Source organism: Stenella coeruleoalba (assembly GCF_951394435.1).
Source record: "Stenella coeruleoalba genome assembly, chromosome: 5".
NCBI classification, from domain to species: domain Eukaryota; kingdom Metazoa; phylum Chordata; class Mammalia; order Artiodactyla; family Delphinidae; genus Stenella; species Stenella coeruleoalba.
The window spans coordinates 102844202-102868620 of record NC_137150.1 but is presented as its reverse complement, the minus strand read 5'-3'; the positions used below and the strand labels follow the sequence as shown (position 1 = coordinate 102868620).

The window sequence follows — 24419 nt, the reverse complement described above, 5'->3', positions numbered from 1 at the left end:
AAAAGAGTGCTTTTACATTTTGATGATGTGTGTTCTTAAAGGAAAATTACAGAGTTTTAGTAAAGGAACTACACCTACTGTGCACAAAACTCCACAGTATTAAGTGATATGTATACATACTACATAATGATGATTTACAGTGACTCATGTGTAAAAGATTTAATATAATCCCTTATAGGAGTTTTCTTTTCTTGTTTCTTTTATGCACATCTGTTGGTTTTACTGACAATTATCAAGAGTTGTGACTTTCAAATTGATAGAGCACTTGCTAATGCACTTATAATAGAGTATATAATTTTTCTACCTTAATAGGAACAATTATACTGAGCATACATGATCCAGTTTTTACATTACATTTGAATAAGATGAATAAAGAAAATTTGAATCAAAGTCTTAATATCAGTATATAAGAATCATAGATTATTTGTTGGAAGTAACTTTTAGGGGGGGTCACTAATATTGAACTTAGTAATATATATTCAGTAGGTAAAACTATTGATAACTTATCCTGCAAGGATGAATCTCTGTCCTAAATTTCAGAGACAGACTGTACAGGCTTTTTTGGAAATCCACCTGACAGTTTAACAACCAACAGGATAACAAACTTGCCCTTCCTGGGACATATGGTCCTCATTTTGCACCCTGAAGCCATTTCTTTTGATCTTTACTCAATAGCAATCGTAGCAAAAAAGAACATCTTTTCAATTCTTTCCATATCATAAAAGAGCATTCAAAGCATTTCCATAGGATCAATATCAATATAAAGACTAACTCATGTAATATGATCAAGAGATATTTAAATCCAATTCTATGTGGGAAAATTCTTAATATCAGATCATATTATGTGAGGATATACCCTCGTATTCAAATTTTTTTCCATTCACTATTCCATTCTTATTGAAGTACATTGAATATTTTTATCCTAATATGTATTTTTTAATACTTTAATATATCCCCTGTATTTTGTCACAAAACATGCAATTTTAGGGAAACTATTTTTCTAAGAAGTGCCACCCATCTTAATTCATTAAATCTAAAAGTTTTAGAAATTGTGTTTATATATTTACTTATTGCCATTAAAATACACAGTGGGCAGATTGTGCTATTATAAATTTATTTACAACAACCTCAAATTACCATGCAACAATCTCAAGAGATCTTATTTTTCTTTAGAAAATTTGCTTTCCCACTTTTGACAACGATTATTCTATTCTTTTTCATAACTGATTAAACTCATTCCCTTTCCCCTTTAATTTTCCAGTGATGCCCTTGCCACATGCTTTATTGAGAAAATACAAGCCATCAGATGGGAAATTCCAGCAGCAAAACAAAAACAAACTGGCGCCTGCACCCATCCATCTTGTTCTTTTTTCCTCTAATTACAAGAGAGGAAAGTTCTTCTTACCTCGAATTAGAAGAGAGGAAGTGTCCTTTCAGTGTCAGAGCCAAATCCTTTCTCTCTCTCTTTCTCTATCCCCTGCATACCCAGGCTCTTTCTCTCTCTCCTGCATATGCAGGCTCTTTATTTCTGCAAGATTATTGCCATAAAAATATGGTCTGTTATTACGTTGTTTCTCAAATTTCCCTAATACAAGAATCATCAGGAGAACTTATTAAATGCACAAATGTCAACGTCTAACCCAAGCTACTAATTTGGAATCTGCAGGAAAGGGAAATGGAATTTGGACATTTGATAAGAACGCCAGGGGATTTTTATCATCAAGGAAATTTAGAAGATGTTATTTGTCAACATCACCTTTGCTAGCCCCACATCTCTGCCAACTACTTCCTTATTTTTTTATCACCCTTCACAGCCAAACTTCTCCAATAAGAGTCTCACACACATCTCAAAACTTAATATTCAAATTTTATCTTTTTATTGTCTCCTGATTGCCTCATCCTTCCACTGCCTTCCAAATTTGGTTGAATACACCAGCACCTATTCATTTACCCATTCAGGATTATAGCCAGTCTTGGTACCTCTTTCTTGCTCTCCACACTTTGATCCAGGTGATCACTGGGTCAACATGATCCATTTCTCTCCCTTTTCACTGCAAACACTCTCTCCTATGACTTTTTCTGCTTCTGATCTAGACCACTGCAGTAGCCTCCTGATGTGTCCCCTGCTTCCATTCTTGTCCCACGCTAAGCATCTTGTCACAGAGCCTTCAGAATTTTCCTATCAATATATGTATTGATAAATTATATATTGATAAAAATATATTGATAAATTATATACATATAATATAATTTCAGTCACCTCTTTATAACCAATTTTGAATTTCCATTATACTTAGGAAAAACATCTGCATTCTTTTTGATTGTTTAAATAGCCCTGCTCCTCCAATGTCATTTCTTTTATTCAAATAGTCATTTCTTCATTTTTTCAACAACTATTTATTATATGCTAAGCTACTATGTGCTAGGCATGTGCAGACGCTGGAGTACAGTGATGAAGACAAATATGGTACCTACCATCCTGGAGCCTACATTATAGAAGATGTACAGTAGATAATAGACAAGCACAGATTATAGGAAGGAAATAAATAAAAGGTTGTGATAGATTATTAAAGGGTGCTTGAGGAAAAAGCCCTCTGAGGAGGTGATATTTGAGCTGAGAACTAAAAAAAGGAAAAGAGCCAGATTTTTTCTTTTCTTTTTCTTTTTTTGGCTGTGCTACGCAGCATGTGGGATCTTATATCCCCGACCAGGGATTGAACCTGTATTGGGACCACTGAGTCTTAACCACTGGACCACCAGGGAAGTCCAAGCCAGATTTATAAAGAAACATCCCCTCCATAAAAATATTTTTAGAAAAAGGATCTTGGCACAGGAAAAAGAAACTGCAAATGAGTCTGGAGAGTTCTAGGAAGTGGCAGAGGGACAACAACATAACCGAAGAGCAGTAGGGAAAGGAAGAGTCTGTCACAAGAAGGCAAACAGAAGCCAGAACACTTGAGGCTACCCAGGTCATGGTGAAAACTTTGGAATTTTTTGAAATGCATGAGGAACCCATTAAGACATTTAAAGCAGAGATGTGACACTATTTGATTTACGCAACTGCTTTGCTGGGGGAGAGGAATTTCCACCTTTCAACCTGTGCTACTTTCACTTAAATAGTACTCTAGCCTCAGTGACCAACCTCAAGTTCCTTCAGAAAGTCAACGCATTTCAGACATGAGGACAGCAGCACACGCTGTTCTCTTTGTCTTAAGATTCTTCTTTGCATTCATCTTCCCTTAGAAAGCAGCTTCTACATCTTGTCTTAATTGAGGCATTCTCTGGCAACATGATTTAAAGGTCAACACCATTATTCTTTCATGGGCCACTATGCCCTCGTTCTTCATCATAATTTTAATCCAGTTGTGTGCATTTTCTTTTTATGTATCCATTCCTCCAATTAACTCAGCCCTGTGAGATCAGATGCCATGCTGCCTTTGTATTACCATGTTGATACTGGAAATTCAATACATATCTGTTAAGCACATAAATACATATTTACTGGAATAATAATAAATTTCCATTTCAACAGAGATACAATTTTTAGAAAAATATTCTAGTTTTATTCCTATTCATTATACAGATTTCTGCAGACATTAGTCATAATGGTAAAAGCTTAAAATTTTCTCCTAAGCAAATCTCATGTTTCCCTTTCTGTCAACTCAACTCCAGAAACAGTCTCCTCAACACACTTGGAGACTGTCTCAATCTGAGTTTGTGGATGGCACCAAGGATTCAAATTTCTCAATGACTTAGTTATTTAGATCAATATATAGAATTATGCCTATAAAGTCCTTTAGGAAAAACAACATCATTCTATTATTTTTTATAGGGATGTTGTTTTCCAGAGTCTGCCTGTGTCTAGTTAGTTTTATGGCAAATTTTATTTCATATACTGTTACAGAAATCTTTCTATAATGCATTATTTTACTCTTCAGCCTTCCTTAGAGTTGATGATTCATAACAGAAACATTTCCAAAGAATCTTACAGTGAGAGTGTCTTTGTGAATATCACTGCTGAAAGTGGGGAAGGTGTTTAAGCAGATGGTCATGGTGTACCAGATTAAAAACTTACTTGTATGTTGCAAGAAGTGGTAAGAAGGGAAGGGAAGTTATATTAAATTTTATGTTATGTTTGTTTTCTGGTAATTGATTTATTTTCCTAAAAGTAGAGTAATTGGGGGAGACATGAATAAATTTGAAGTTTTGACTCTATGAATATGAAGATACAAAGGTTTGTTTAGCAGTTACTTTGTGTGAGGCATTATACTAGGCCCTGTGGTGCTTATACAGGTAAAGAGACACAGCCTTCGACTGCAACAGCTTGCCTTTGAAAATAGGAGGAAGAGAAAAGTTCGGAAATACTATATAATTGACCCTTGAACAACATGGGTTTGAATTGTATGGGTCCACTTATAGACAGATACCTCTGAATGGAAAATACTACACTAATACAGGGTTTGTGGTTGGTTGAATCTGAGGATGCCGAGGAACCTCAGATAAGAGGTAAGAATGGGGAGGGCCGACTATAAATTAACCCCTGTGTTGTTCAAAGTCAACTGTAATATCCCTCAGAATATGTAATCATTAGAGCAAGAAGACAAGGTTTTAGGAATCATGAAGGAAGGATGAGTTTACTTTTAGCTTTCAGATTATCAGGCAGTTGCAGAGAAGTGACTTTTGGTTGATGGATGAAATTTCTACCAGCAGATAACAAGATAAGATCATACCAGGCTAGGGGAACACTGTACAAAAAAGTAAAACACACAAAAACTTAGGATACTTCCATTTACATTGCATAATACATTTCTGCTATAATACAGCGTAAGAAAGGAAATTATGAGAAAAGAACCTGATAGATGATTTCACCAGATAATGGAAGATTTAATGTCATCTCTAGAAATCTGGACTTTTGTCCATGAGGAAAAGAAGAGCCATTGAAGATGCTTACATGATATATTACATTGTGCCTGTGGAATAGTTCTCTGCATCTATACCTAGAATAGCTGGAGGGGAATAGTTCATGATAAGGAGTAGGGAGGTGATTTCAGTAGTCTTGGGAAGGACTTATGCTAGGGTAGAGCAGAGAAAATAAAAAGAAAAGGTGTAAATTCAAAAAGTTGTAATGGGCTTCCCTGGTGGCGCAGTGGTTGGGAGTCCGCCTGCCGATGCAGGGGACATGGGTTCGTGCCCCGGTCTGGGAGGATCCCGCGTGCCACGGAGCAGCTGGGCCCGTGGGCCGTGGCCACTGGGCCTGCGCGTCCGGAGCCTGTGCTCCTCAGCGGGGTAGGCCACAGCAGTAAGAGGCTCGCATACCGCAAAAAAAAAAAAAAAAAAGTTGTAATGAAGTATTATAAGACATGGTGACTGGTGAGATGTGCAGAGTGACAGAAAGTAACAGAGAGTACTTCCAGTTGAACAAGGAGGACTCTGAGAACAGTGCTCCCACTGACAGAGGTAAAGGGCAGAAGGAAGAACAGCTCTGTGAGGCAAATGAGCATTTCGGACACAATGAGAGTGAGTCCTACAAGAAACTGGAAATTTACATCTCAAACTGGGAGAGAGATTAAAGCTAGGAATCCAATTTGGAGCCTTCTCTCTGCAAACATAATTTTAAAAAACACCATTAGAAATGTATTTAGAAGGTACAAATCTTGGTCTAGTCATGCTGATTTTCACCACAAGTATCGATATATCCATCTGTATTCTCCTAATAATAATTTAATTTCTAGTTAAAGGTCTCATATCCCATGGATTATAGGGAGACTTTAATCAGTGAAGAGTGGAGGGTGTTTGTCCACATAGGTTGACACTGAGACACACACCCCTCCCCCAATCTCCCACACTGAACTTTTGAACTTCTCCTTGCTGCTTCTGTGTTGCCCTGTGGCCAGGAGTGTTTCTGAAGCATCTAAATGACTCAGTCCCTTAGTGCAGAAGTCATGACCTCAAAAATCTACAAGAGCCAAGAAGCTGATTGAAATGAGTGAATGCTTCTACAGTGTGTAACAGGGTGTGGTGGTAGCTAATGGAGATTTCAAGCTCCTTATAAGGGGACTACAGAGCCAGTCAAGCCAGTAGGTGGCAATCCTAGAAGGAAAAATGTATACAACATTAATTATTATCTCAGAACAATAACCCACTGCATACACTTCCACCCAGAGAGAAAGAAAGTGGTCTGTTTAGAGCTTTGGAGAATGGTACCAATTACAGAGCAGAAGAATATGAAATGGTAGGTAGAAACAGGAACAGCCAGAGTTAGGAATGAGACTTCAACCATTACAGAAACCACAGCCCAAGGAATTTTCCAAAACTAGATAGAATGAACTGTATTATCAAAAGGTGCAAAAGCGTAGGCAAAAAAAGACAACTGAGGAAAAAAGCCACTCAATAAGCAATGAGAAGGACATTGAATTCTCTTTAGATAACTATTTTGATTCTTTTAGAGTGATAGGTGAGATATGAAATTTTAAGAGATTTAGTTATAATTGGATGATGAAAAGGAAAAGGCAATGTGAAAATAATGCTTTCGAGAAATTCAGAAAAAATGAAAAATATAGTCATAATATACATGTATAAAAGGGTAAAAGTAAAGCTCCCTTCCTTTTGGTAAGAAATGGAGAAATTTTTCTTAAAGATATTCTTGATAGAAAATATTGCTAGAAAAATAAATAGAAAATGGTCTTAGAATGATAAATTTTCTCTACTACACAACAAATACTACAAATTTGTTACACAAATTAAAAAATAAACAAAATTCATTTTATTTTATTTTTTTAATTAATTAATTTTATTATTATTATTTTTTGGCTACATTGGGTCTTCGTTGCTGTGCACAGGCTTTCTCTAGTTGCGGCGAGAGGGGGCTGCTCTTTGTTGCCTTGAGCGGGCTTCTCATTGCGGTGGCTTCTCTTGTTTTGGAGCATGAGCTTTAGGTGCGCAGGCTTCAGTAGTTGTGGCTCCCAGGCTCTACAGCGCAGGCTCAGTAGTTGTGGCTCATGGGCTTAGTTACTCCGTGGCATGTGGGGTCTTCCTGCACCAGGACTCGAACCCGTGTTCCCTGCATTGTCAGGCAGATTCTTAACCACTGCGCCACCAGGGAAGCCAGCAAAATTTATTTTTAAAAGAAACTATTTTGAAGATTAGTTTTATATAATATACATTTATGTAATACATATAATATGATTATTTATTACATATATTTATGTATATATAATAGACAATTAGCTTTACAATATGTATAAAATATATCTCGGATTTAAATAAATTGATTAAATTACTTTCATGAGTGTAGTTAAATTAAAAAGTTTAAAAGGCTAAAAATAGAGAAAAATAACAGATGGATTAATTCATTTCTATTCAGGCAGTAAGATGCCTTTTTCTTTTTTGGATATTTATGTATATAAAACGAAATAGACGTGTTCTTCAAATTCACAAAATTTTCACATGCCAGGGCATTGGATTCTTCAAGGCTATTGTAAATTTATAGAATACAAATTTTTGGCATAAAGAATTAAATAATACATTCAATTTATTTGGAATAAGGTTCTAAAGTGAAGGTAAAGGAATTTATGGTATAAAGACTTAAACAATATATTTAAAATATTTAGACTAAGATTCTGAAGACCCAATTATACTTAGTTAATTTAATTGAAATGATTTTAAATATATTGTTCCATTGCATTGATTGCTAACTTGTAGGGATTTATGTTTATTAAGCTACAGAATAAATAGGAACAAAAATAAGCAGTACTTGTAATTTTTACCTGTTAATGGCACTAAATTAGCATTAATAAAATACTTCTTATCTCTAAAAGAACAAAATATAATTCTTTTTGAGAATAACTACTGTTTTGACAAATATTATATCCTTTAAGAGAAGTCTGATGACCAAAAAACAATCTGTTTCTCAAAATGACTTTGACCTCCAATTCTGAAACTGACAGGGTGACTTTCCTCATGAACAAATATGATACGGAACTTTTTAGAGGGAAGCAAATATTTCAAATACCCAGGTGATCTCTTTTTTTTTTAATCTTAAAAATCAAAGCAGGTAATTTTACCACTGGGAGAAATTAAACCAGATGTAATAGCTATAACTGCTAAGATTTTTGTCCTTAAAGCCTAGAGACAATCAAAATAAACACAATGACTTTACTCCTCCTTAATGTGTTATTTATATACTAGTCTCCTGTTGGGAACTATATATATTTAAAATTATTTTTAGTTACTGATGACAAGTTAAATTCATTTATTCCTATCTGGAATTTCTAACTTTAGAGATAAAAAAATCAAACATTCGCATTTAAAAAATTGGTAAGTACAAAATTTTCCCCTTGAAACGTAATGACACCATTTGAAATTAAAATATTAACAATAAATTATAAAAGGTATTGAAAAAGTATATTACTATTTTATATATCAGGCAATAATAAAGGTAGATATAATTAACATTTTGCTTTTGAGAAATTACCCTTAAGTTTTAATATGGTCCCTGAAACTATTCACAACCACAGACAAAAAGCAGGTAATTATAGTGGTATAGAATACACCTCCAATATTATTAATATTTAGTTCTAGACTCAGTAGGCATCTACTTATTCATTCAAGAAATGTGTATTAGTATTTTTAATACATAAAAAATAAAGCCCTCTGTAAACCCAAAGGAGTCTTTTTATGTTATAAAAGAATAACTTAACATTCAATTTTAGAGTTTAGAATTCTAGTGCAATATTGAAATAAGATCATTATGAGAAGCTATTCTTGGGACTAGCAGTTATTTATTGACATTTGTTCCCCAGTATCTGGTGCTAGTTGGTATGACCATTTACAGATAAAATAGGAGTTGATGGGAAAAAAATATATGTGTACCTCTTTAATGCAGCAGTATGAAAATCCACAAAAGAATAATTCACAAACCTAAATACAAGGAGAGAGGAAGAAAGGGAAGAAAGTTATTTTTTGTTTCCCCTGAGCAAACATGTAATTTCCATGATTTCTTTTTAATGACTGCAGTCTGTGGCCAGTAGGTACTGATTTATGAAAAGCTGTAAAAGATCAGGTGGAACTCTGCAGGACATCGTTTACAGCTGCACGGATTGAAACCTATCTAATTTGTCTAGTAAAAGTGTGAGCTCACAGTGCACATCACCCAGCCTATAAATTTCCCCTTCAGACCCAATGTCTGGGGCTGGGTCTAAAAAAACGCCAATGCCTGCAGCTGCTCAAAAAGCCCACATTCCCCTGGTGTGCATGAAGAGACATCACAGGCTCTTCACAGTGAGAGACAAATTCCTATCCATTGATAAACTCACCAGATGTCCTCTCGGAGGAGGAAAGGAACCAATTTTTATTTGAATTCTCCAGAGAAATCCTGGAAGTGGAAAAATGATACTTTGCAGGGCTGGTTATTCCTAGGTCACTGGCATTAAAATTAGGTCCTTCTTTGTCTTCCTTATACTTTGATCCAAGTAATAAACAGAAAGACTCAGTTGGGGTCACTCTAATCCTTAATCCGCACATCCTGTTTTATTTCAATTTGTTTATACTAATTTTCTCTAAATTCTTGTTGAGTCTGACTATACTGTTGAGTTTAAAAATACAAACCATTTTGAATTTAGAGGGGAAAATTCTGCATTTTGCTATTAGGCATACTTCATAAATATTCTGAATAAATGTCCTGGGGTTTGATTCTTCATACCCACAAACCTATAAATAAAAAAGTATTGCTCTTCATGGGACCAAGAGTCGACAAGAGTCAACATTAGATTCTGTGCTTCAGCTACTGTAGCAATTCAAGCTGTGGGGTGTGAGTGTGTGTGTATGTGTGTTTGCTTGCATGCCTGTAGATAGTCTAGTACTTTATTGTCTCCTTTCTAGGTCTCACTTCATTTTTCTTATAAAATTTTCTCACATCTGATGTAATGCTACTCAATTTTGTTTACTGATTCCAAGTCTTATCCAATGGGTCCAATGTTATATCTAATGTTGGCCAATGACCAAGGCTATGTCATTCATGATGGTCATACAAAACAACCCAAGAATAATGTATACATTTTGGACCCCGGGCTGTATATCTATATCTGTAATTCCTCAAGTTCTTAGGAAAAAAACATAAGCAAGACATTTTCAATGATTTAAAAAAAAATTTTTTCTTCTTTTTCAGGTGGGTAATTTAAAGAATTATAGAAAATTATTTATGTATATGTTCCAGAAGAGAATAATGTATAAAATGTTATATTTTATGATGTTCTAGGTATCCCTAAAGGAAATAAAATTAATGCTTTGTAAAATAGTACCTAATTTCTGATTCTTTCTTTCTCTTAGATAACCTGTGAGGATTAGTTAAAACTAAACCATAACACATAATACAAATTACAAACTCCATAATTTTAATTTTTAATTTATAATTCAAACACTTGAGGTAGAGAGGATTGAAGCAGTTGAATTTAGTCTAATGGAATGAAGTTTGAAAAGTCCTCCATATTCAGCTATCTCCACTTCACAAATCTTGACAGGGAAGGAACTAGTTATTGATCTATATTTTCCACAGAGCATGCAAATATAGGCAGAACCAAACTGTCATGTTCTCAGTGTTTTCTTAAACTGAGCACTAAATTTGTGTTAAATTTTCATTTTTATCAAATAAATAGTTAAACTTATTTTTAATTAATTAAAATTTTATTTTTATCAGATAAATTTAATGTCTCCCCATCAAAATCCAAATGAATTTACAATCCTCTCTTGTATTCCCAACAACAGCACACAGGTTCAGGGCATGCTTGTTCAGATTTCAGAATCTTAACCTCACACTTAAGCGTGTCTTGTATATTAGGGAGTGAGTTGGAGAAATATCATCAATAGTAATGGAAATTCCACATATAAGTGATATCATATGATATTTGTCTTTCTCTGTCTGACTTACTTCACTCAGTATGACAGTCTCTAGGTCCAGCCATATTGCTGCAAATGGCATTATTTCATTCTTTTTTATGACTGAGTAATATTCCATTGTATATATGTACCACATCTTCTTTATCCATTCCTCTGTTGGTGGACATTTAGGTTGCTTCCCTGTCCTGGCTATTGTAAATAGTGTTGCAGTGAACATTGGGGTGCATGTATCTTTTTTAATTATGGTTTTCTCCAGATATATGCCCAGGAGTGGGATTGCTGGATCATATGGTAGCTCTATTTTTAGTTTTTTAAGGAACTTCTGTACTGTTTTCCATAGTGGCCGTACCAATTTATATTCCCACCAACAGTGTAGGAGGGTTCCCTTTTCTCCACACCCTCTCCAGCATTTATTGTTTGTAGGTTTTTTGGTGATGGCCATTCTCACCAGTGTGAGGGGATACCTCATTGTAGCTTTGATTTGCATTTCTCTAATAATTAGTGAATCATCTTTTCATGTGCTTTTGGCCATTTGTATATCACTTATATGTGGAATCTTAAAAAATGGTACAAATGAACTTATTTATAAAACAGAAATAGAGTCACAGATGTAGAAAGCAATCTTGTGGTCACCGGGGGTTGGGGGAGTGCGAAGGAATAAACTGGGAGATTGGGATTGACAAGTATACACTACTATGTATAAAATAGATGACTAATAAAGACCTACTGTATAGCACAGGGAACTCTACTCAATACTCTGTAATGACCTATATGGGAAAAGAATCTAAAAAAGAGTGGATATATGTAAATGTACAACTGATTCACTTTGCTGTACAGCAGAAACTAACACAACATTGTAAATCAACTATACTCCAATAAAAATTTTAAAAAATATCAATGGAAATCTCCCAATTAAAAATTCCTTTTAAATGTGGGCAGGACTCTGATTTGTCGCTTAATTTTAGTTTTAGCTTCCACATATATTATAGGGGCATAGCATCAGTGCCTAACTAATGTAAGGATTAAAGTCCTTCATATCTGTGTGTTATGCTTAATATTGTAAGTGCTCATAAATGTTCAATATAATCCGTATTTCTGTTGTTGTTGTTACTATTATTATTCATCTCAAGGCAAAGACCTTCATAACTACTATTTACTCAAGCTCCCATCCTAAGAGGAAAGCATAAAGAGGACAATCAAGTGTCCACCTGGTGACTGGTTCCAGGCTTATGAGTCAAAGGACAGTCAAAGAGGCCACTGAGAGCTGAAAAGGCAACCCAGGCAGTTTACCAATAGGATGCTTCTCTTGGTTCTTCAGGGATGAAAATATGGTTTCCTCCATTTCTTTTGTTCCTTTGATTCACCAGATCTTGCAGCTGGTCATAGATCTATAGTAAGACCTGTAATTATATAAAGCAATCCTAAAAGTTCTTGTTAATGCTGATTATATTGTGCAATAAAAGTCATAGTCACAACGTCTATCTATCTATCATCTACTTCTGTATATATATTATAAATCTATTTGATGTTGTCATATTTTTGAGAATTTCACTTATTGTCACTCATCTACTTTTTTCTATTCTTTTTGTAATTTTTATTTTTAATGACATTGTGACATTATTTAAGTCTGTGCTGACTTTATGTCCTGCTGTAAGTATAGTCCAGGTTGTTCAAACTGTCCCTTAGACAGCAACCTGCACAGTGTCTACAGATGAACATCCAGTAGCCAGGATTTAATGTTGGAAACCAAATCCATCCACCAAAGCAGACAGAGGAGTATTCAGTGTGTTGTGTCAGCTATAACTGTAACCTAAATTATCACCATCTTTGCTAATGGTTAAACAAATTAAATTATAAAAGTATGTATGGATATATTTATGCTTTTCACTGGCAAAGTTTCAGTAATTTAAAAAGCAGACGTGAGTGCAGAAGGGGAGCACTGAGACAAGATGACTACACAGTATTCTTGCAAGCTGCCAGCTTGAGCAGATAAAGACTTCATGGCAGATAAATTTCACAAATAAACAGGAATGCTACATGATGTCTGGAAGTTCCTGCTGATGTTGGTGTCAAATTTTGACACATAGCAACTCTGCTGACTCCTGATCTCTCTCCCATTACTATTTTCTTTTCTTGCAGGCCATCAAACCTTCTTCTGGACCAAAGCAACGTCGACATTACTACCTTCCGCACAACAGGTGACTGGCTTAACGGTGTCCGGACAGTGCACTGCAAGGAAATCTTCACAGGCGTAGAGTACAGTTCTTGTGACACCATAGCCAAGATTTCCACTGAGTAAGAATAAGTTTTGACTGAATTTTCTAGTGGACATATGTGTTTAGGATTAATGTATTATAAATAATAGATGAATCTCTGAGGTACTTAACTTTCTCCTGTAACCACTGAGCTGGATCCTGGGTCTTTGTCAAGGACACTTTCTAGATTGAGGTGTGTTAATGTGTCTTCCTCTCTCATGCTAGATCCCCACAATAGGTGTCTTCACTGAACTATGATCTCCTTCAGATAGACCAACAGATACATAGCCACACCCAACCCCAAAGGACCCAAGACCCTAATTTAAAACATAAGCAGATATGGCATGATGATTTGTATATCCTTGCATCTGTGATTCTCTGTTATTTTTAACAAAGCCTAACCTCTATGGAAATGGAAAATTGAGAACTAAGTGGATAACCTGGTATATAGGGAAACATGCTATAGTCTAAAAGTAGTTCTCATAGCTATTAAATAAACATACCATCATCTATTACTGAGTGATCTCATGCTAGAAAATAAAGTTATAAATAGGTTTAAGACATGGTTTTCCTTAAAAAAGCTTATGGTGAGTTTGGAAGAGAGAATATGCATAATTAATATATATTAATTAGTATTAATTTATGATTTCATGTGTTAAAAGCCAGTAATAATCAAGTATAATATCTATACATCTTAGACAGCGGTCCTGTGGTACAATAGGGATCATTTGGTAACAGGAATTCTTTGATATGAGAAACCCATGGCCATAAAATTCATCTTCATTCACCAGGTATGCTAATTGGGAACAGGAAGTGAAAAACTGAAAGCCATATTCTTCATCTCTCTGTGAATGAGAGACAATTTACTTCACTTTCCAATGAGACTGCATCATTTTTTCTTTTTCTACACAGTGACTTTTTCTGTTTTCCCATGCACACAGCTGAAAATGACTCTCTCAAGCCTAGGTCATACAACCTTGGTATGCCACTCAACTGAGCAGGGTCCAACTCTCTTTCTTCTAAGTCCCCCTGAGAGACATTCTGATGGCCTCAGTCTTGCTTATAGACTGGCTTCTCCAAAGTCATGTTTGCCATGAGCTAATCATTTCTATTCAAAGGAGGAAGAGTGAGACAGCATGAACTTGACTCTAGGGGTCCTTTCCTGAGGGTAAGATAAAGGACTGCTCCAAAGAAAGAGGTTTTGTGGGGGGCAGATACATCAAAATTTGTCCACAATTTTGTAGCTTGCAAGGTCTGTTTGGAAACTGTATCCATCTTTGAGTCAAAACCTTCTATCTTTGACCTTTGTTACATTAAATAAACCCTTTTGTGCTCTCAAGTTCCTTTAAGTCATATCCAATATTTGAATATTTAAATGTTGTTGAATATTTAAGGACTTTCATTGTCATCCTGTCAATCATTTAAACAAAATCACCTTCGAGAGCTATAGATGAGATGTCAAAAAGGGGTGTGTAGTGTAATTAATAGAGATACAAGTGCCTAAGAAATAGGTAAAGAAGTTTACCATTTATGGTATAGCATCCTATTCAGAAACACAAACATCACAAAAGGGTCTATAGCAAGGGAATATTACTATTGAAGAGGAGAATTTGTTCTTAGAAAATAAACTCACACTAGTCTACTTAATATGTGTTGGCATTCCTGTTTAAAATAGAACGTAGTATCTGTTGAATAGACTTCTGACCCAATCGACAATGTGTTTTGGGTTTCTATGGTAGTTATTTTGATCAGACACAGTCCCAGGATATATTAATGTATTTAAATATTTTTATAAGTTCTTATTTTAGTAATGTAAACAGTTTGGGTTATGATATCAAGAAACCTGCTTCAGAGCACAGAAGCATAGCAAAGAACAAGCACAAAGTTAAAATTTTCTACACCATTGCCAGATTTTCAAAGGCAAATGTTTATTCTCAGTAAAATATCAACACTCAGAGCTTTTAGATAATGGAAAACTATATTGAAGCAGATGAAGCAGAACATTGTTAATATGATTAACTACTAGCTCACAATTTAAATATAGTCAGACATTCTAATCTATGAATACGGTCAGAAAGCTATTTGCTTAAAAAGGTAAAGTGGCAGCCTTTGTTACACTTCCAAGTTAAGGTTGTATTTGTCTCAACAGTACAGTATTGGATGCTAAGCTCTTTTTGGCTGGTTAGAATATTTTCACTTAATTGTTATGATTATTTAAACAACCTGTGAGTGTAGATTCACGATGAATGAAAACTGGTTTTTCCTAAGAGATTCGGCTCTTTTAGGTTTGCCCTTCACACTGAGCCAGATGGTTTCAGATCTCTCTGTATTTCAATGTTCTTTCTTCTGTCCTTTCTCCTCAATTCAGAGACAACATAGAATTAACATCTACTGACCTAAAACTCCTTGAAAAGAGTTGTTTACTTTTTGGGTCTCTGCAATCTCTACTTCATACCCACTCTTGTTTATATTATAAAAACGAGAATTAAAAAATATTTAATACACTAAAAATCTGGAAAAATTTAGTGAGGCAACATTTTCACCTTAAATGCTGTAAAATATTTAACTCGATATTTCACTCTTCCTTTTGCAGTCTTAGGCTTGTTGTTTGAATTTGATTCCTTCCAATCTCTATTTTCTTTGTGTCTTACAGAGTCAATTCAGAAATGATTCCCTTGACCAAATAACTCCAGAGATTCTCCTTGAATAAGACAGAGAAGCTTTAAAAAGGAGATTACATTTGTTTTTTACTATCCAGACTATCAATCATAGGAAAAGGTCAAGAGTTTCATACTCAAATAAATATTAACTTATTTCAATTAGTTTAGGGATTTCATTTTTAGGCCAGCTACTCAAGTCATCTAATTTTCAAATAAAAGTTTTTTAAAATGTGCAGTTTTAGTCAGTCAACATATTTTTTAAAAATATTATTTCATAGCCTAGGATGGATTTAGGAAGTTTAGTGTGAGAAGGAAAGAGAGAATGAGAAAGGGCAAGAGTGACTGTAGAAACTGGAGAGAGAATTAAGTGTGTGGAATGAGTAGGAGACAGATTAATTGCTACATGTTATTATCCTGCACCCTTGGATGCTGTTTTCAAAGTATCATCACCTATCCTTTTGCCTTTGAAGTACCAGATAGCTTATTAACCTCTGGTCTCGATTTTGAGCTGCTCTTTAGTCTTGAACTTTTCCACTGCTTTTCTGAATAGGGTAGTCCTAACAAGATAAGCATATGGGAGTGTTACTGAGACTACAGCAGCTGGATGTTTAGAGAGATTTGGGACTTGGCAGGGTGGTGGGTAGAACACATTTTGGTAGGGGGAAAAGAAGGTAGAGGGTACATAAAAACTCAAGGCATAACCTAAAGGGATATTTACTGTAATTCCCTTTTCCCGTATAATCCTTTGCATCAAATATAAACAAGATTATGTATCTACTTGCTTATGTTGGGTTCCCAGACACTGAATCTGAAACAGTTTTATGCAGAAGATTTCTCCAGGTGCCCTGGGGACATACATCCATAAAGAAGTGATAAGGGGGCCTTGGACTGAAGGAGAAGACTCAGTCCTACCTACTGGAACAAGAGTCCTAGAGCTTGGCTGGCCCTTCAGAGTTGTCCCAAACTGGTCTGCGAAATTGCAGCATCTGATTTTTTCCAGTGGCCAGGGTATTGGTGCTTCAGTTCCAGAGGGGAAATAAGGGCCAGGCATCATAGCATATATTACTATGTTTAAATTTCTCAATGAGCTCAGGAAATTAGTATATTACCTTGGAGCATTGTTTTTTTCTCTGCTTTCCATGATTACATTTTCTTTTTTAAGCTTGTAAAGAAGGGGAGAAGGAAGAGACAGAGAAAAAAATCAGGAAGTTATAAAAAAATATAATATAGAATTGGAAGAAAGATGAGAGAAGAAATACAAAAACAGTGAGGAGCTATTGATTTATATACATTTATATCTGTCCTGTTTTCTAGCTCTTAGATTCATAACCTGACTTTGTTATAGTTTGAGGATGAGTAGGGAAATGTTTGTTGTTCATTTTAAAGATAGATCCATGGTATCCTTATAAAAGAATCAAAATCCTGTAGAGCACACATTCTCAAAAGCAGGGGTCAACATAAATAGACTACGTTACTCTAAGCGAAGGTTTCATTATCCATAGTTACACAAAGGACGGCAAGCTTGATGTCACCATAGCTCCCCACTAGCCTTCCTGGTGAAGCAAGGTAGCTGAAGACTGTGATCAGAGAGGACTTCAGGCAAAATACAAGTTGTCCATAGAGAATTTATCAGACCCTTGAATGGCAGCAGGGGGGTAACCTGTAGGGCATCAGGATTTCATCCCCAGCTTAGGTGATAGGAATGCAACTGAGCCTTAATTACTTTTATGCAGCAGATGCTTAAATAATGTGTAAATTGCTTCTTAAGTTGTTACCTATTGTCTTCTTGCACACCTTTATTGCTTGGGAACTCCTTTTTTTTTTTGAATTTTATTTTACTTTTATAGAGCAGGTTCTTATTAGTTATCTATTGTATATATGTTAGTGTATATATGTCAATCCCAATTTCCCAATTCATCCCACCACCACCAACATCACCACGACCCCCCCCTCCCCACCCCAGGGAACTCCTTAAGAAATCAATTGGTTCAATTCAGTGAGATTGAATTCACAATTTTTCATTCTTTTTTAAATGCTCTATATAAAGGGGCTCCATCTGTGTGCGTGCGTGTATTTGCATGTGTGTACTTTTCCTTCTTTCCACTTTCAGTTTGCCTAGCACTCCTTGCCAAGTGACACTTAATCCTCTATCAGCTTCCCCAGATAAACATATTTTGGACTATCGATTCACCCTGTAGTAAGTACATGTTGAGCCCTGGCTAAATGAGAGTCATTGTTCAGAGTGTGGTTGATAAGCAGAGTACAATACCGACAAGAAACCTTGTTCACATGGAATTCACCTTCTTGTGGGACAAGATAGAGAGTAAAGAAAATAAATCAGGAAAAAATGGCAATATGCTGGATGATGATAAATGCTTTGGAAGAAAATGAAACAAAAAAGAAAATAGGAAGTGCAGGTATGAGTGCAGAGAGGGTTTACAATATGAAATAGGAGGATCAGGGAAACCTCGTAAGAGGGGGATGTTTGAATAAAGACCTGAAAGAGATGAAATGTATGAATGAATGACTTAAATCAAGAATATTTAATTAATCATTTGCACATGTTTAGCTGTCTTTCCCCCCAAATGAAATTCTATATGTTCTTATAATCTTTATTTTAATGCCTTGTTTCTGAGTTTTAACTATTTTAAATTTAATAATTTTGATAGAGAAATATCCTTGCCATTTTTTCTACTTTGAAAGAAATTTCTACTTTAAAGAAATTGTTACAGTTATCTATGGCTGTACAACAAACTGCCTCAAAACTAAAAGGCTAAAACAACAACTATTTTATTGTATACACAATGTCGTGAGTCATGAATTTGGCCAGAGCTCAGGAGGCTGATTCTTCTGCTATGGTGTTGGTATTGAATTAGGTATTCATCTAACATGCATCTGGTCTAGTCCGGAGGGCTTGAGATGGTTTCACTCTTGTCTGCCATGGTGCAGAAGCTTCATATAGCTGGGTCTGTAGACCAAGTGCTTACAGATGACCTCTTTGATATCATAGTCTCAAGACAGTCATACTTCTTACATGGCAGCTCTGGGGCCTAGAGAGGGTGTCTCAGGAGATAAGAGGTAGAATCTGTTAGTATCTTAAAATCTGAGTACAGAAACTGATACAGTGTCACTTCAAACATATTCCATCAGTCAAAGCAGTCCCCAAACTGGCCCAGATTTAAGGGAGACAGGTAATGCCCCACAAGAATATGTGACCATCTGCATTAGTTTCCTAGGGCTGCCATAACAAATTACCACAAACTTACTGGCCTGAACAACAGAAATTTATTTTTTCACAGTTTAGAAGCCAGAAGTTGGAAATCAAGGTATTGGCTATGCCACGCTTGCTCCAAAGTCCAAAAAAAGGAATCCTTCCTTACTTCTTCCAGTTTCTGATGGATCCCAGCAAAGTAACTGCAATCTCTGCCTCCATCTTTATGTGGTCTTCTTCTCTGCGTCCCTGTGTGTCCTTTTTCTCAAATAAGGATAGTCTCACTGGATTTAGAGTCCATCCTAATCTAGTATGATCTCATCTTGACCCTTCTCTTAATTACATTTGCAAAGACCCTATTTCTAAATAAGGTCACATGGTAAGGTTCCAGATGGACAGAAATTTTGAGGGGAACACTATTCAACCCACTATACCATCTATACTCTTCCACAAGAATAGAGGTGGAATAGTCAGGATATAATATACAAATGGTGCAAAAATCAGAAAATTATGTCTAAAGCATTGGGATCTATAATTGCACAGGCTTTGTTAATTGAAAATCTCCTATTTACATACTATCCAGGAAACCATGATTCTCACCAGAAACTTTCTCCTTTTTTTTTACAGTGACATGAAAAAAGTTGGTGTCACTGTGGTTGGGCCACAGAAGAAGATCATCAGTAGTATTAAAGCTCTAGAAACACAATCAAAGAATAGTCCAGTCCCAGTGTAAAGTGCTATTTCTGGAAGGAGGTGGTGGCTGTGGAAGATGTGGCGTCACTCTGCAGACAGATGTCAACACTGGAAATACTGGTGGACATTCCAAGCCCAATAAGACACTCAGATACGAGTACAAATGCCTTAAAATGGAATTGAAAAACTCTTTATTTTCCCCTATCATTTAGTGGATGGGTGGGTGGGTATATTTTGTTTTGTAATTGCTTTTTGATATTAGTTGATGGATTAAATCAAAATTCTTCAGCGCAGAATGATGAACTAGCATAGAGCCATTGATCATAAACTGTCATAAAAGCAAAACAAGTGAAATAACATAATGAACATGGTGGCTCTGTTTACAAATAGCCACAAAAGAAAAGATGTGATATTTTTATACACAGAAGAACTCTGTAACAGGTATTTTGTTTCTTTAAAAGCAAGCAAAATAGAGGAATTCATACCTCAAACTATCTGGCCATATTTACTACCTTTTCATTGTATTGTTCCCTTTCATCTGTTAAAAGGCATATGGAGATGAAGTTCGTAGTTGTTTTAAGTACTACACATTTTTAATTGTTAGCTTCTCTAAGTATTACCGTGTAAAAAATGTTTTAATTTTGAAGAAAGGTACATATTTATTTTCTTTTGAATTGTTTTTATTGTTTTCTATTTATGCCTTGATGATTTAATTTGGATTTGTGACAGTCAAGTGCCAAATGCTCTCTCAAATTGTCAGCAGTAGGAAACATAGAAAGTGATGGGTTTCTTTCCAGATTTTTTGAACCATCCACTTATATGTATCTATATCTACATACAAAAGGAAACCAAACCCTTTCCTTGTTCATACACTAACCAAATCTCTCACAGTCTGAATTATTCCATCCATTTTTTTCTCTCCATTTTATAATAAACTGTACGCTCCTAATTTAGTGTAATATACTGGCTGTGTGTAATGGATTCTCAATGACATACCTGCCCTGCTCTGGTAAACACCAGAGGAGACCATCAATTCCTTCCATTAGTAAAAGAGCTACGTTAGAACTCCTGAATAGAGAATAGCTACACTGGAAAGGATTGGAATCCTATTTAGATTGCTGCATTAATTGGCAATATAGCCTATAAGCTGAAGCATGAGTCAAAAAATCACTTGCTGACTGGCTTTGAAATGCCACTTAATATCTTTGTTTAAACGTGTTGAGCTATTTATAGAGAATGATGATAACTAAACTACTCATCTGCCTCACTGGGGTTTTGTTAAATTAATTAAACATTGTCATCATCAATAGCAAGCATTATTATCTTTAAGAGTCTCTGCTGAAATGCACCTATTGTAGTTTTGGTGTATATCTTAGAAGCATTGAACTTCTTGACACTTATTGAACATATTTTCAAAATTGCTGGTTGTCTAGCAGGACTCAAAATCTGGAAAGATCTCTTATTGCAGGAATTTACACTTACTGTTCCATAAAGGTCAAATATGAACGTACTCATTAATATTTGAAATATATACCTGGTGGAGATCTAGCCATAATATATTGTGAAGCAACATTTTACTTATATCTATATTCTTTCTAATGCTGATATGGTCATGTTATTGGAATAAGAAATGCATACGTCACAAAATAGAATGGATAAAACAATGCCGCAACCTTTATGTTCTTATGCAAAATGGAACACTAACACGGCTTACAGTCACAGATCAAAATTCACAAGTGCTAATCTATTGTAAATTTAGTGTAATAAGGCTTAGGTTGTGTTCCTCATATATGCAATTATATCTCAAATTTCTGCAATATTTCTTATAGTCAAATCATCCTACTAGAATCATGTATTGGGTGTATAAGAGCATGAACCTTTTAAAAAATATATGTGATTATGAAATTAATTACAAATTTCACTTAAGCCTGCTAGAAGCAGATAAAAAAACATTTTTAAGCAAACATTTTGTGTTGTGGAATGTTAGATTGAGATATGAATCTGGCTTCAATCTCATTTTTTTTTCCAGACTAGCATTTACTTTCTTAGGTACTCGTCTGTGCATACGCAACAAAATCTGTGCATTTCATGAATTAATAGAAGTTGAGGATTGTTGAATCTATTTCACTTATTTTGGCTGTGGTTTCCATTTGAAAGTTGAGATTGTATACGCAGTATATTGCTCTTCATTTTTTCACTATTTTTCTATCTGACCTCTTATAAATTTACTTTACACAATCCTTACCTTGTACATATGTAAACATAACAGTGTACGATTCTTAACCGTGGAGTAGAGGTACTAGAATGTTAATGGCCATCTCTTTGTACAGAAACTGCATTGGCTTTCAATAAACATGAAACCACAACTCATTCGCAACGTCATGTACCATATTATCTGTTTTGTATCTTAAATTTGTTTTACATATATTATTTATTTCTGGTAACTTGCCCACTTTAAGCTGTACTAAGTATCAAATAAGCCATGTATAAATGTGATATGATTGGCAATATGTATGTACTTTAAATTTGTATCTTCAAAACATTACTCATTTAGTTTATGTTGTACAATGTAGATGGCCTCTTACTAATGTAAAATGATTTGTAGTGGAAACATTTATATTTTTATAATAAACATAACGAAAATATTTTTTACAGATTGGAATAAAGAAGTGGTCTTTGAACCTTTTTTAAATATTATACAAATATGTGCTTATTTAAACAGCAAAATAATGAAATTTATGTAAGTCAAGAAGAATGTGCTGTTTCTTTTTTCTCCATTAGTGAGGAAGGATTGGTGTTATGTTATCCACATTTTTTTTTTGTTTAAATGTCATTATCAATCAGCTAGAAAAATAATCAGTAAATATTATCTTTATGGTTAAAAAACAACTGTATTAGGTAGTTCTCTTTCAATTACAAGTGACGAAAAACAAATAAATAGCTTAAAGAAAATAAGGAAATTTTCAGACCACATGAGTGAAAAGTCTGGAGATAAACTTCCTAGCTGAGAAATCAGGAACAGTTGGTTCCAGGCATGTCTTATTCTTTTTCTTTTTAACTGATCCTATTTTTTCTCTCAACTAGGTTAATTTGCAAACTCCAGTTGATCCTTGAAAAACTTGGGTTTGAACTGCATAGGCTTGCTTATCACAGATTTTTTTCAATAAATACGTACAGTACTACATGATCTGTGGTTGGTTGAATCCACAGATGTGGAGCCATGGATATGGAGGGCTAACTATAGGACTAGAGCATCCTCGCATTTTGATATACACCATGGGGGATCCTAGAACCAATTCTCGTGGATACCGAGGCCTGACTGTAAATCATTTTTTTTTTAACATCGTTATTGGAGCATAATTGCTTTACAGTGTTGTGTTAGTTTCTGCTGTATAACGAAGTGAATCAGCTATATCCCCATATCCCTTCCCTCTTGCATCTCCCTTCCACCCTTCCTATCCTACCCATCTGTGTGGACACAAAGCATCGTGCTGATCTCCCTGTGCCGTGCAGCTGCTTCCCACTAGCTATCTATTTCACATTTGGTAGTGTATATATGTCAATGCTACTCTCTTACTTCATCCCAGCTTACCCTTCTCCCTCCTTGCGTCCTCAAGTCCATTCTCTACGTCTGTGTCTTTATTCCTGTCCTGCCCCTAGGTTTAGCAGAACCTTTTTTATTTTTATTTTTAGATTCCATATATATGTGTTAGCGTACAGTATTTGTTTTCTAGTTAATATAATTCTGCATTATAATTCCTGTGAGAGAATTACTGTCCCTCAGTTGTTCCAGTAGAAGTCATGGAGCCTTACTTGGCTCACAAGCCCTGTCTGAATCCCTTTGGACAAGAAAATGAATGACTTAGATTGGTAGTTCTTAGTCCTGAGCCTGCCGTTGGAGATAGTGGGTGGGATCATGTGAAACTGATCCACAGGGATCAGAGGTGTCAGAGTGGTTTATGTCCAAAAGAAAGTCAGAATATCATTTATGAAAAAAGAAGAAAGGAATTCTGAATGGGCCAGATAAAACAAAAATTAAAAACAACCAATGAACTGAAACTTCAAATAATATTCTAAGAAACACTTGGTACTTTGTATAAAGTAGATCCCTAGTCATTTGCAACCTATTTAAAGAAAATGATTATATATGAAAACCATTGCTAACTCACAGTATGGGGCAAGATAAGATGAGTGATCAAGATTTCCATAGAGGTGAAGTCACAAAATAGATCAGGTTGGAGCTTTCCCTGAAGGAGAAATAGCATTCAATCATGTTGAGTGGAGTAGAGAATAACTTGTAAGCAGGAGATAAAGGGAGCAGGTAAAGAAGAATATATTTATTCATTCAATAACTATGTTTTAAGTACTATTATGAGACAGGTGTTTTGCTTTCACCATTTACAAGTTATTCCATTAAATTTTGCAACAATCCTGTGAATAGATTTAGCCACTTTTAATAGATGAGGCAATCAAGGATCAGAATGTCCACGTCACCTTCCCAAGGTAACCCTAATAAATAGATAAACAGATATTTCAAACTAGAATCCCCCTTTTCTGTGTTCTTTCCATAATATAATTGCTACTGTAATCCCCAAAATGCTCTGGGGACAGTGACAGTGCCCATTTGCAAAAATGATTTGGGAACGGCTGTAGGTTAAGTAGACTATATGATGTTAGGAATCTGTATTAGTGTTGTAGGCAAGAAGC

General features: G+C 35.2%; 1 protein-coding gene across 3 annotated transcripts in view; it reads left to right on the top strand.

Moving 5' to 3' along the window:
• EPHA3 (EPH receptor A3) overlaps positions 1 to 22287 on the top strand; it is a 365049-nt gene extending 342762 nt beyond the window's left edge. For 2 of the 3 annotated variants that reach the window (XM_079922037.1, XM_079922036.1), the window contains exons 16-17: positions 13033 to 13188; positions 19647 to 22287. In XM_079922037.1, the coding sequence (XP_079778163.1) occupies positions 13033 to 13188; positions 19647 to 19752 (262 nt within the window). In that variant the 3' untranslated portion in view covers positions 19753 to 22287. Of the gene's footprint in view, positions 1 to 1261; positions 1596 to 13032; positions 13189 to 19646 lie in introns of those variants that run through there. The other variant, XM_079922038.1, reaches the window with a different exon arrangement.
• Positions 22288 to 24419: the final 2132 nt, after the last annotated feature.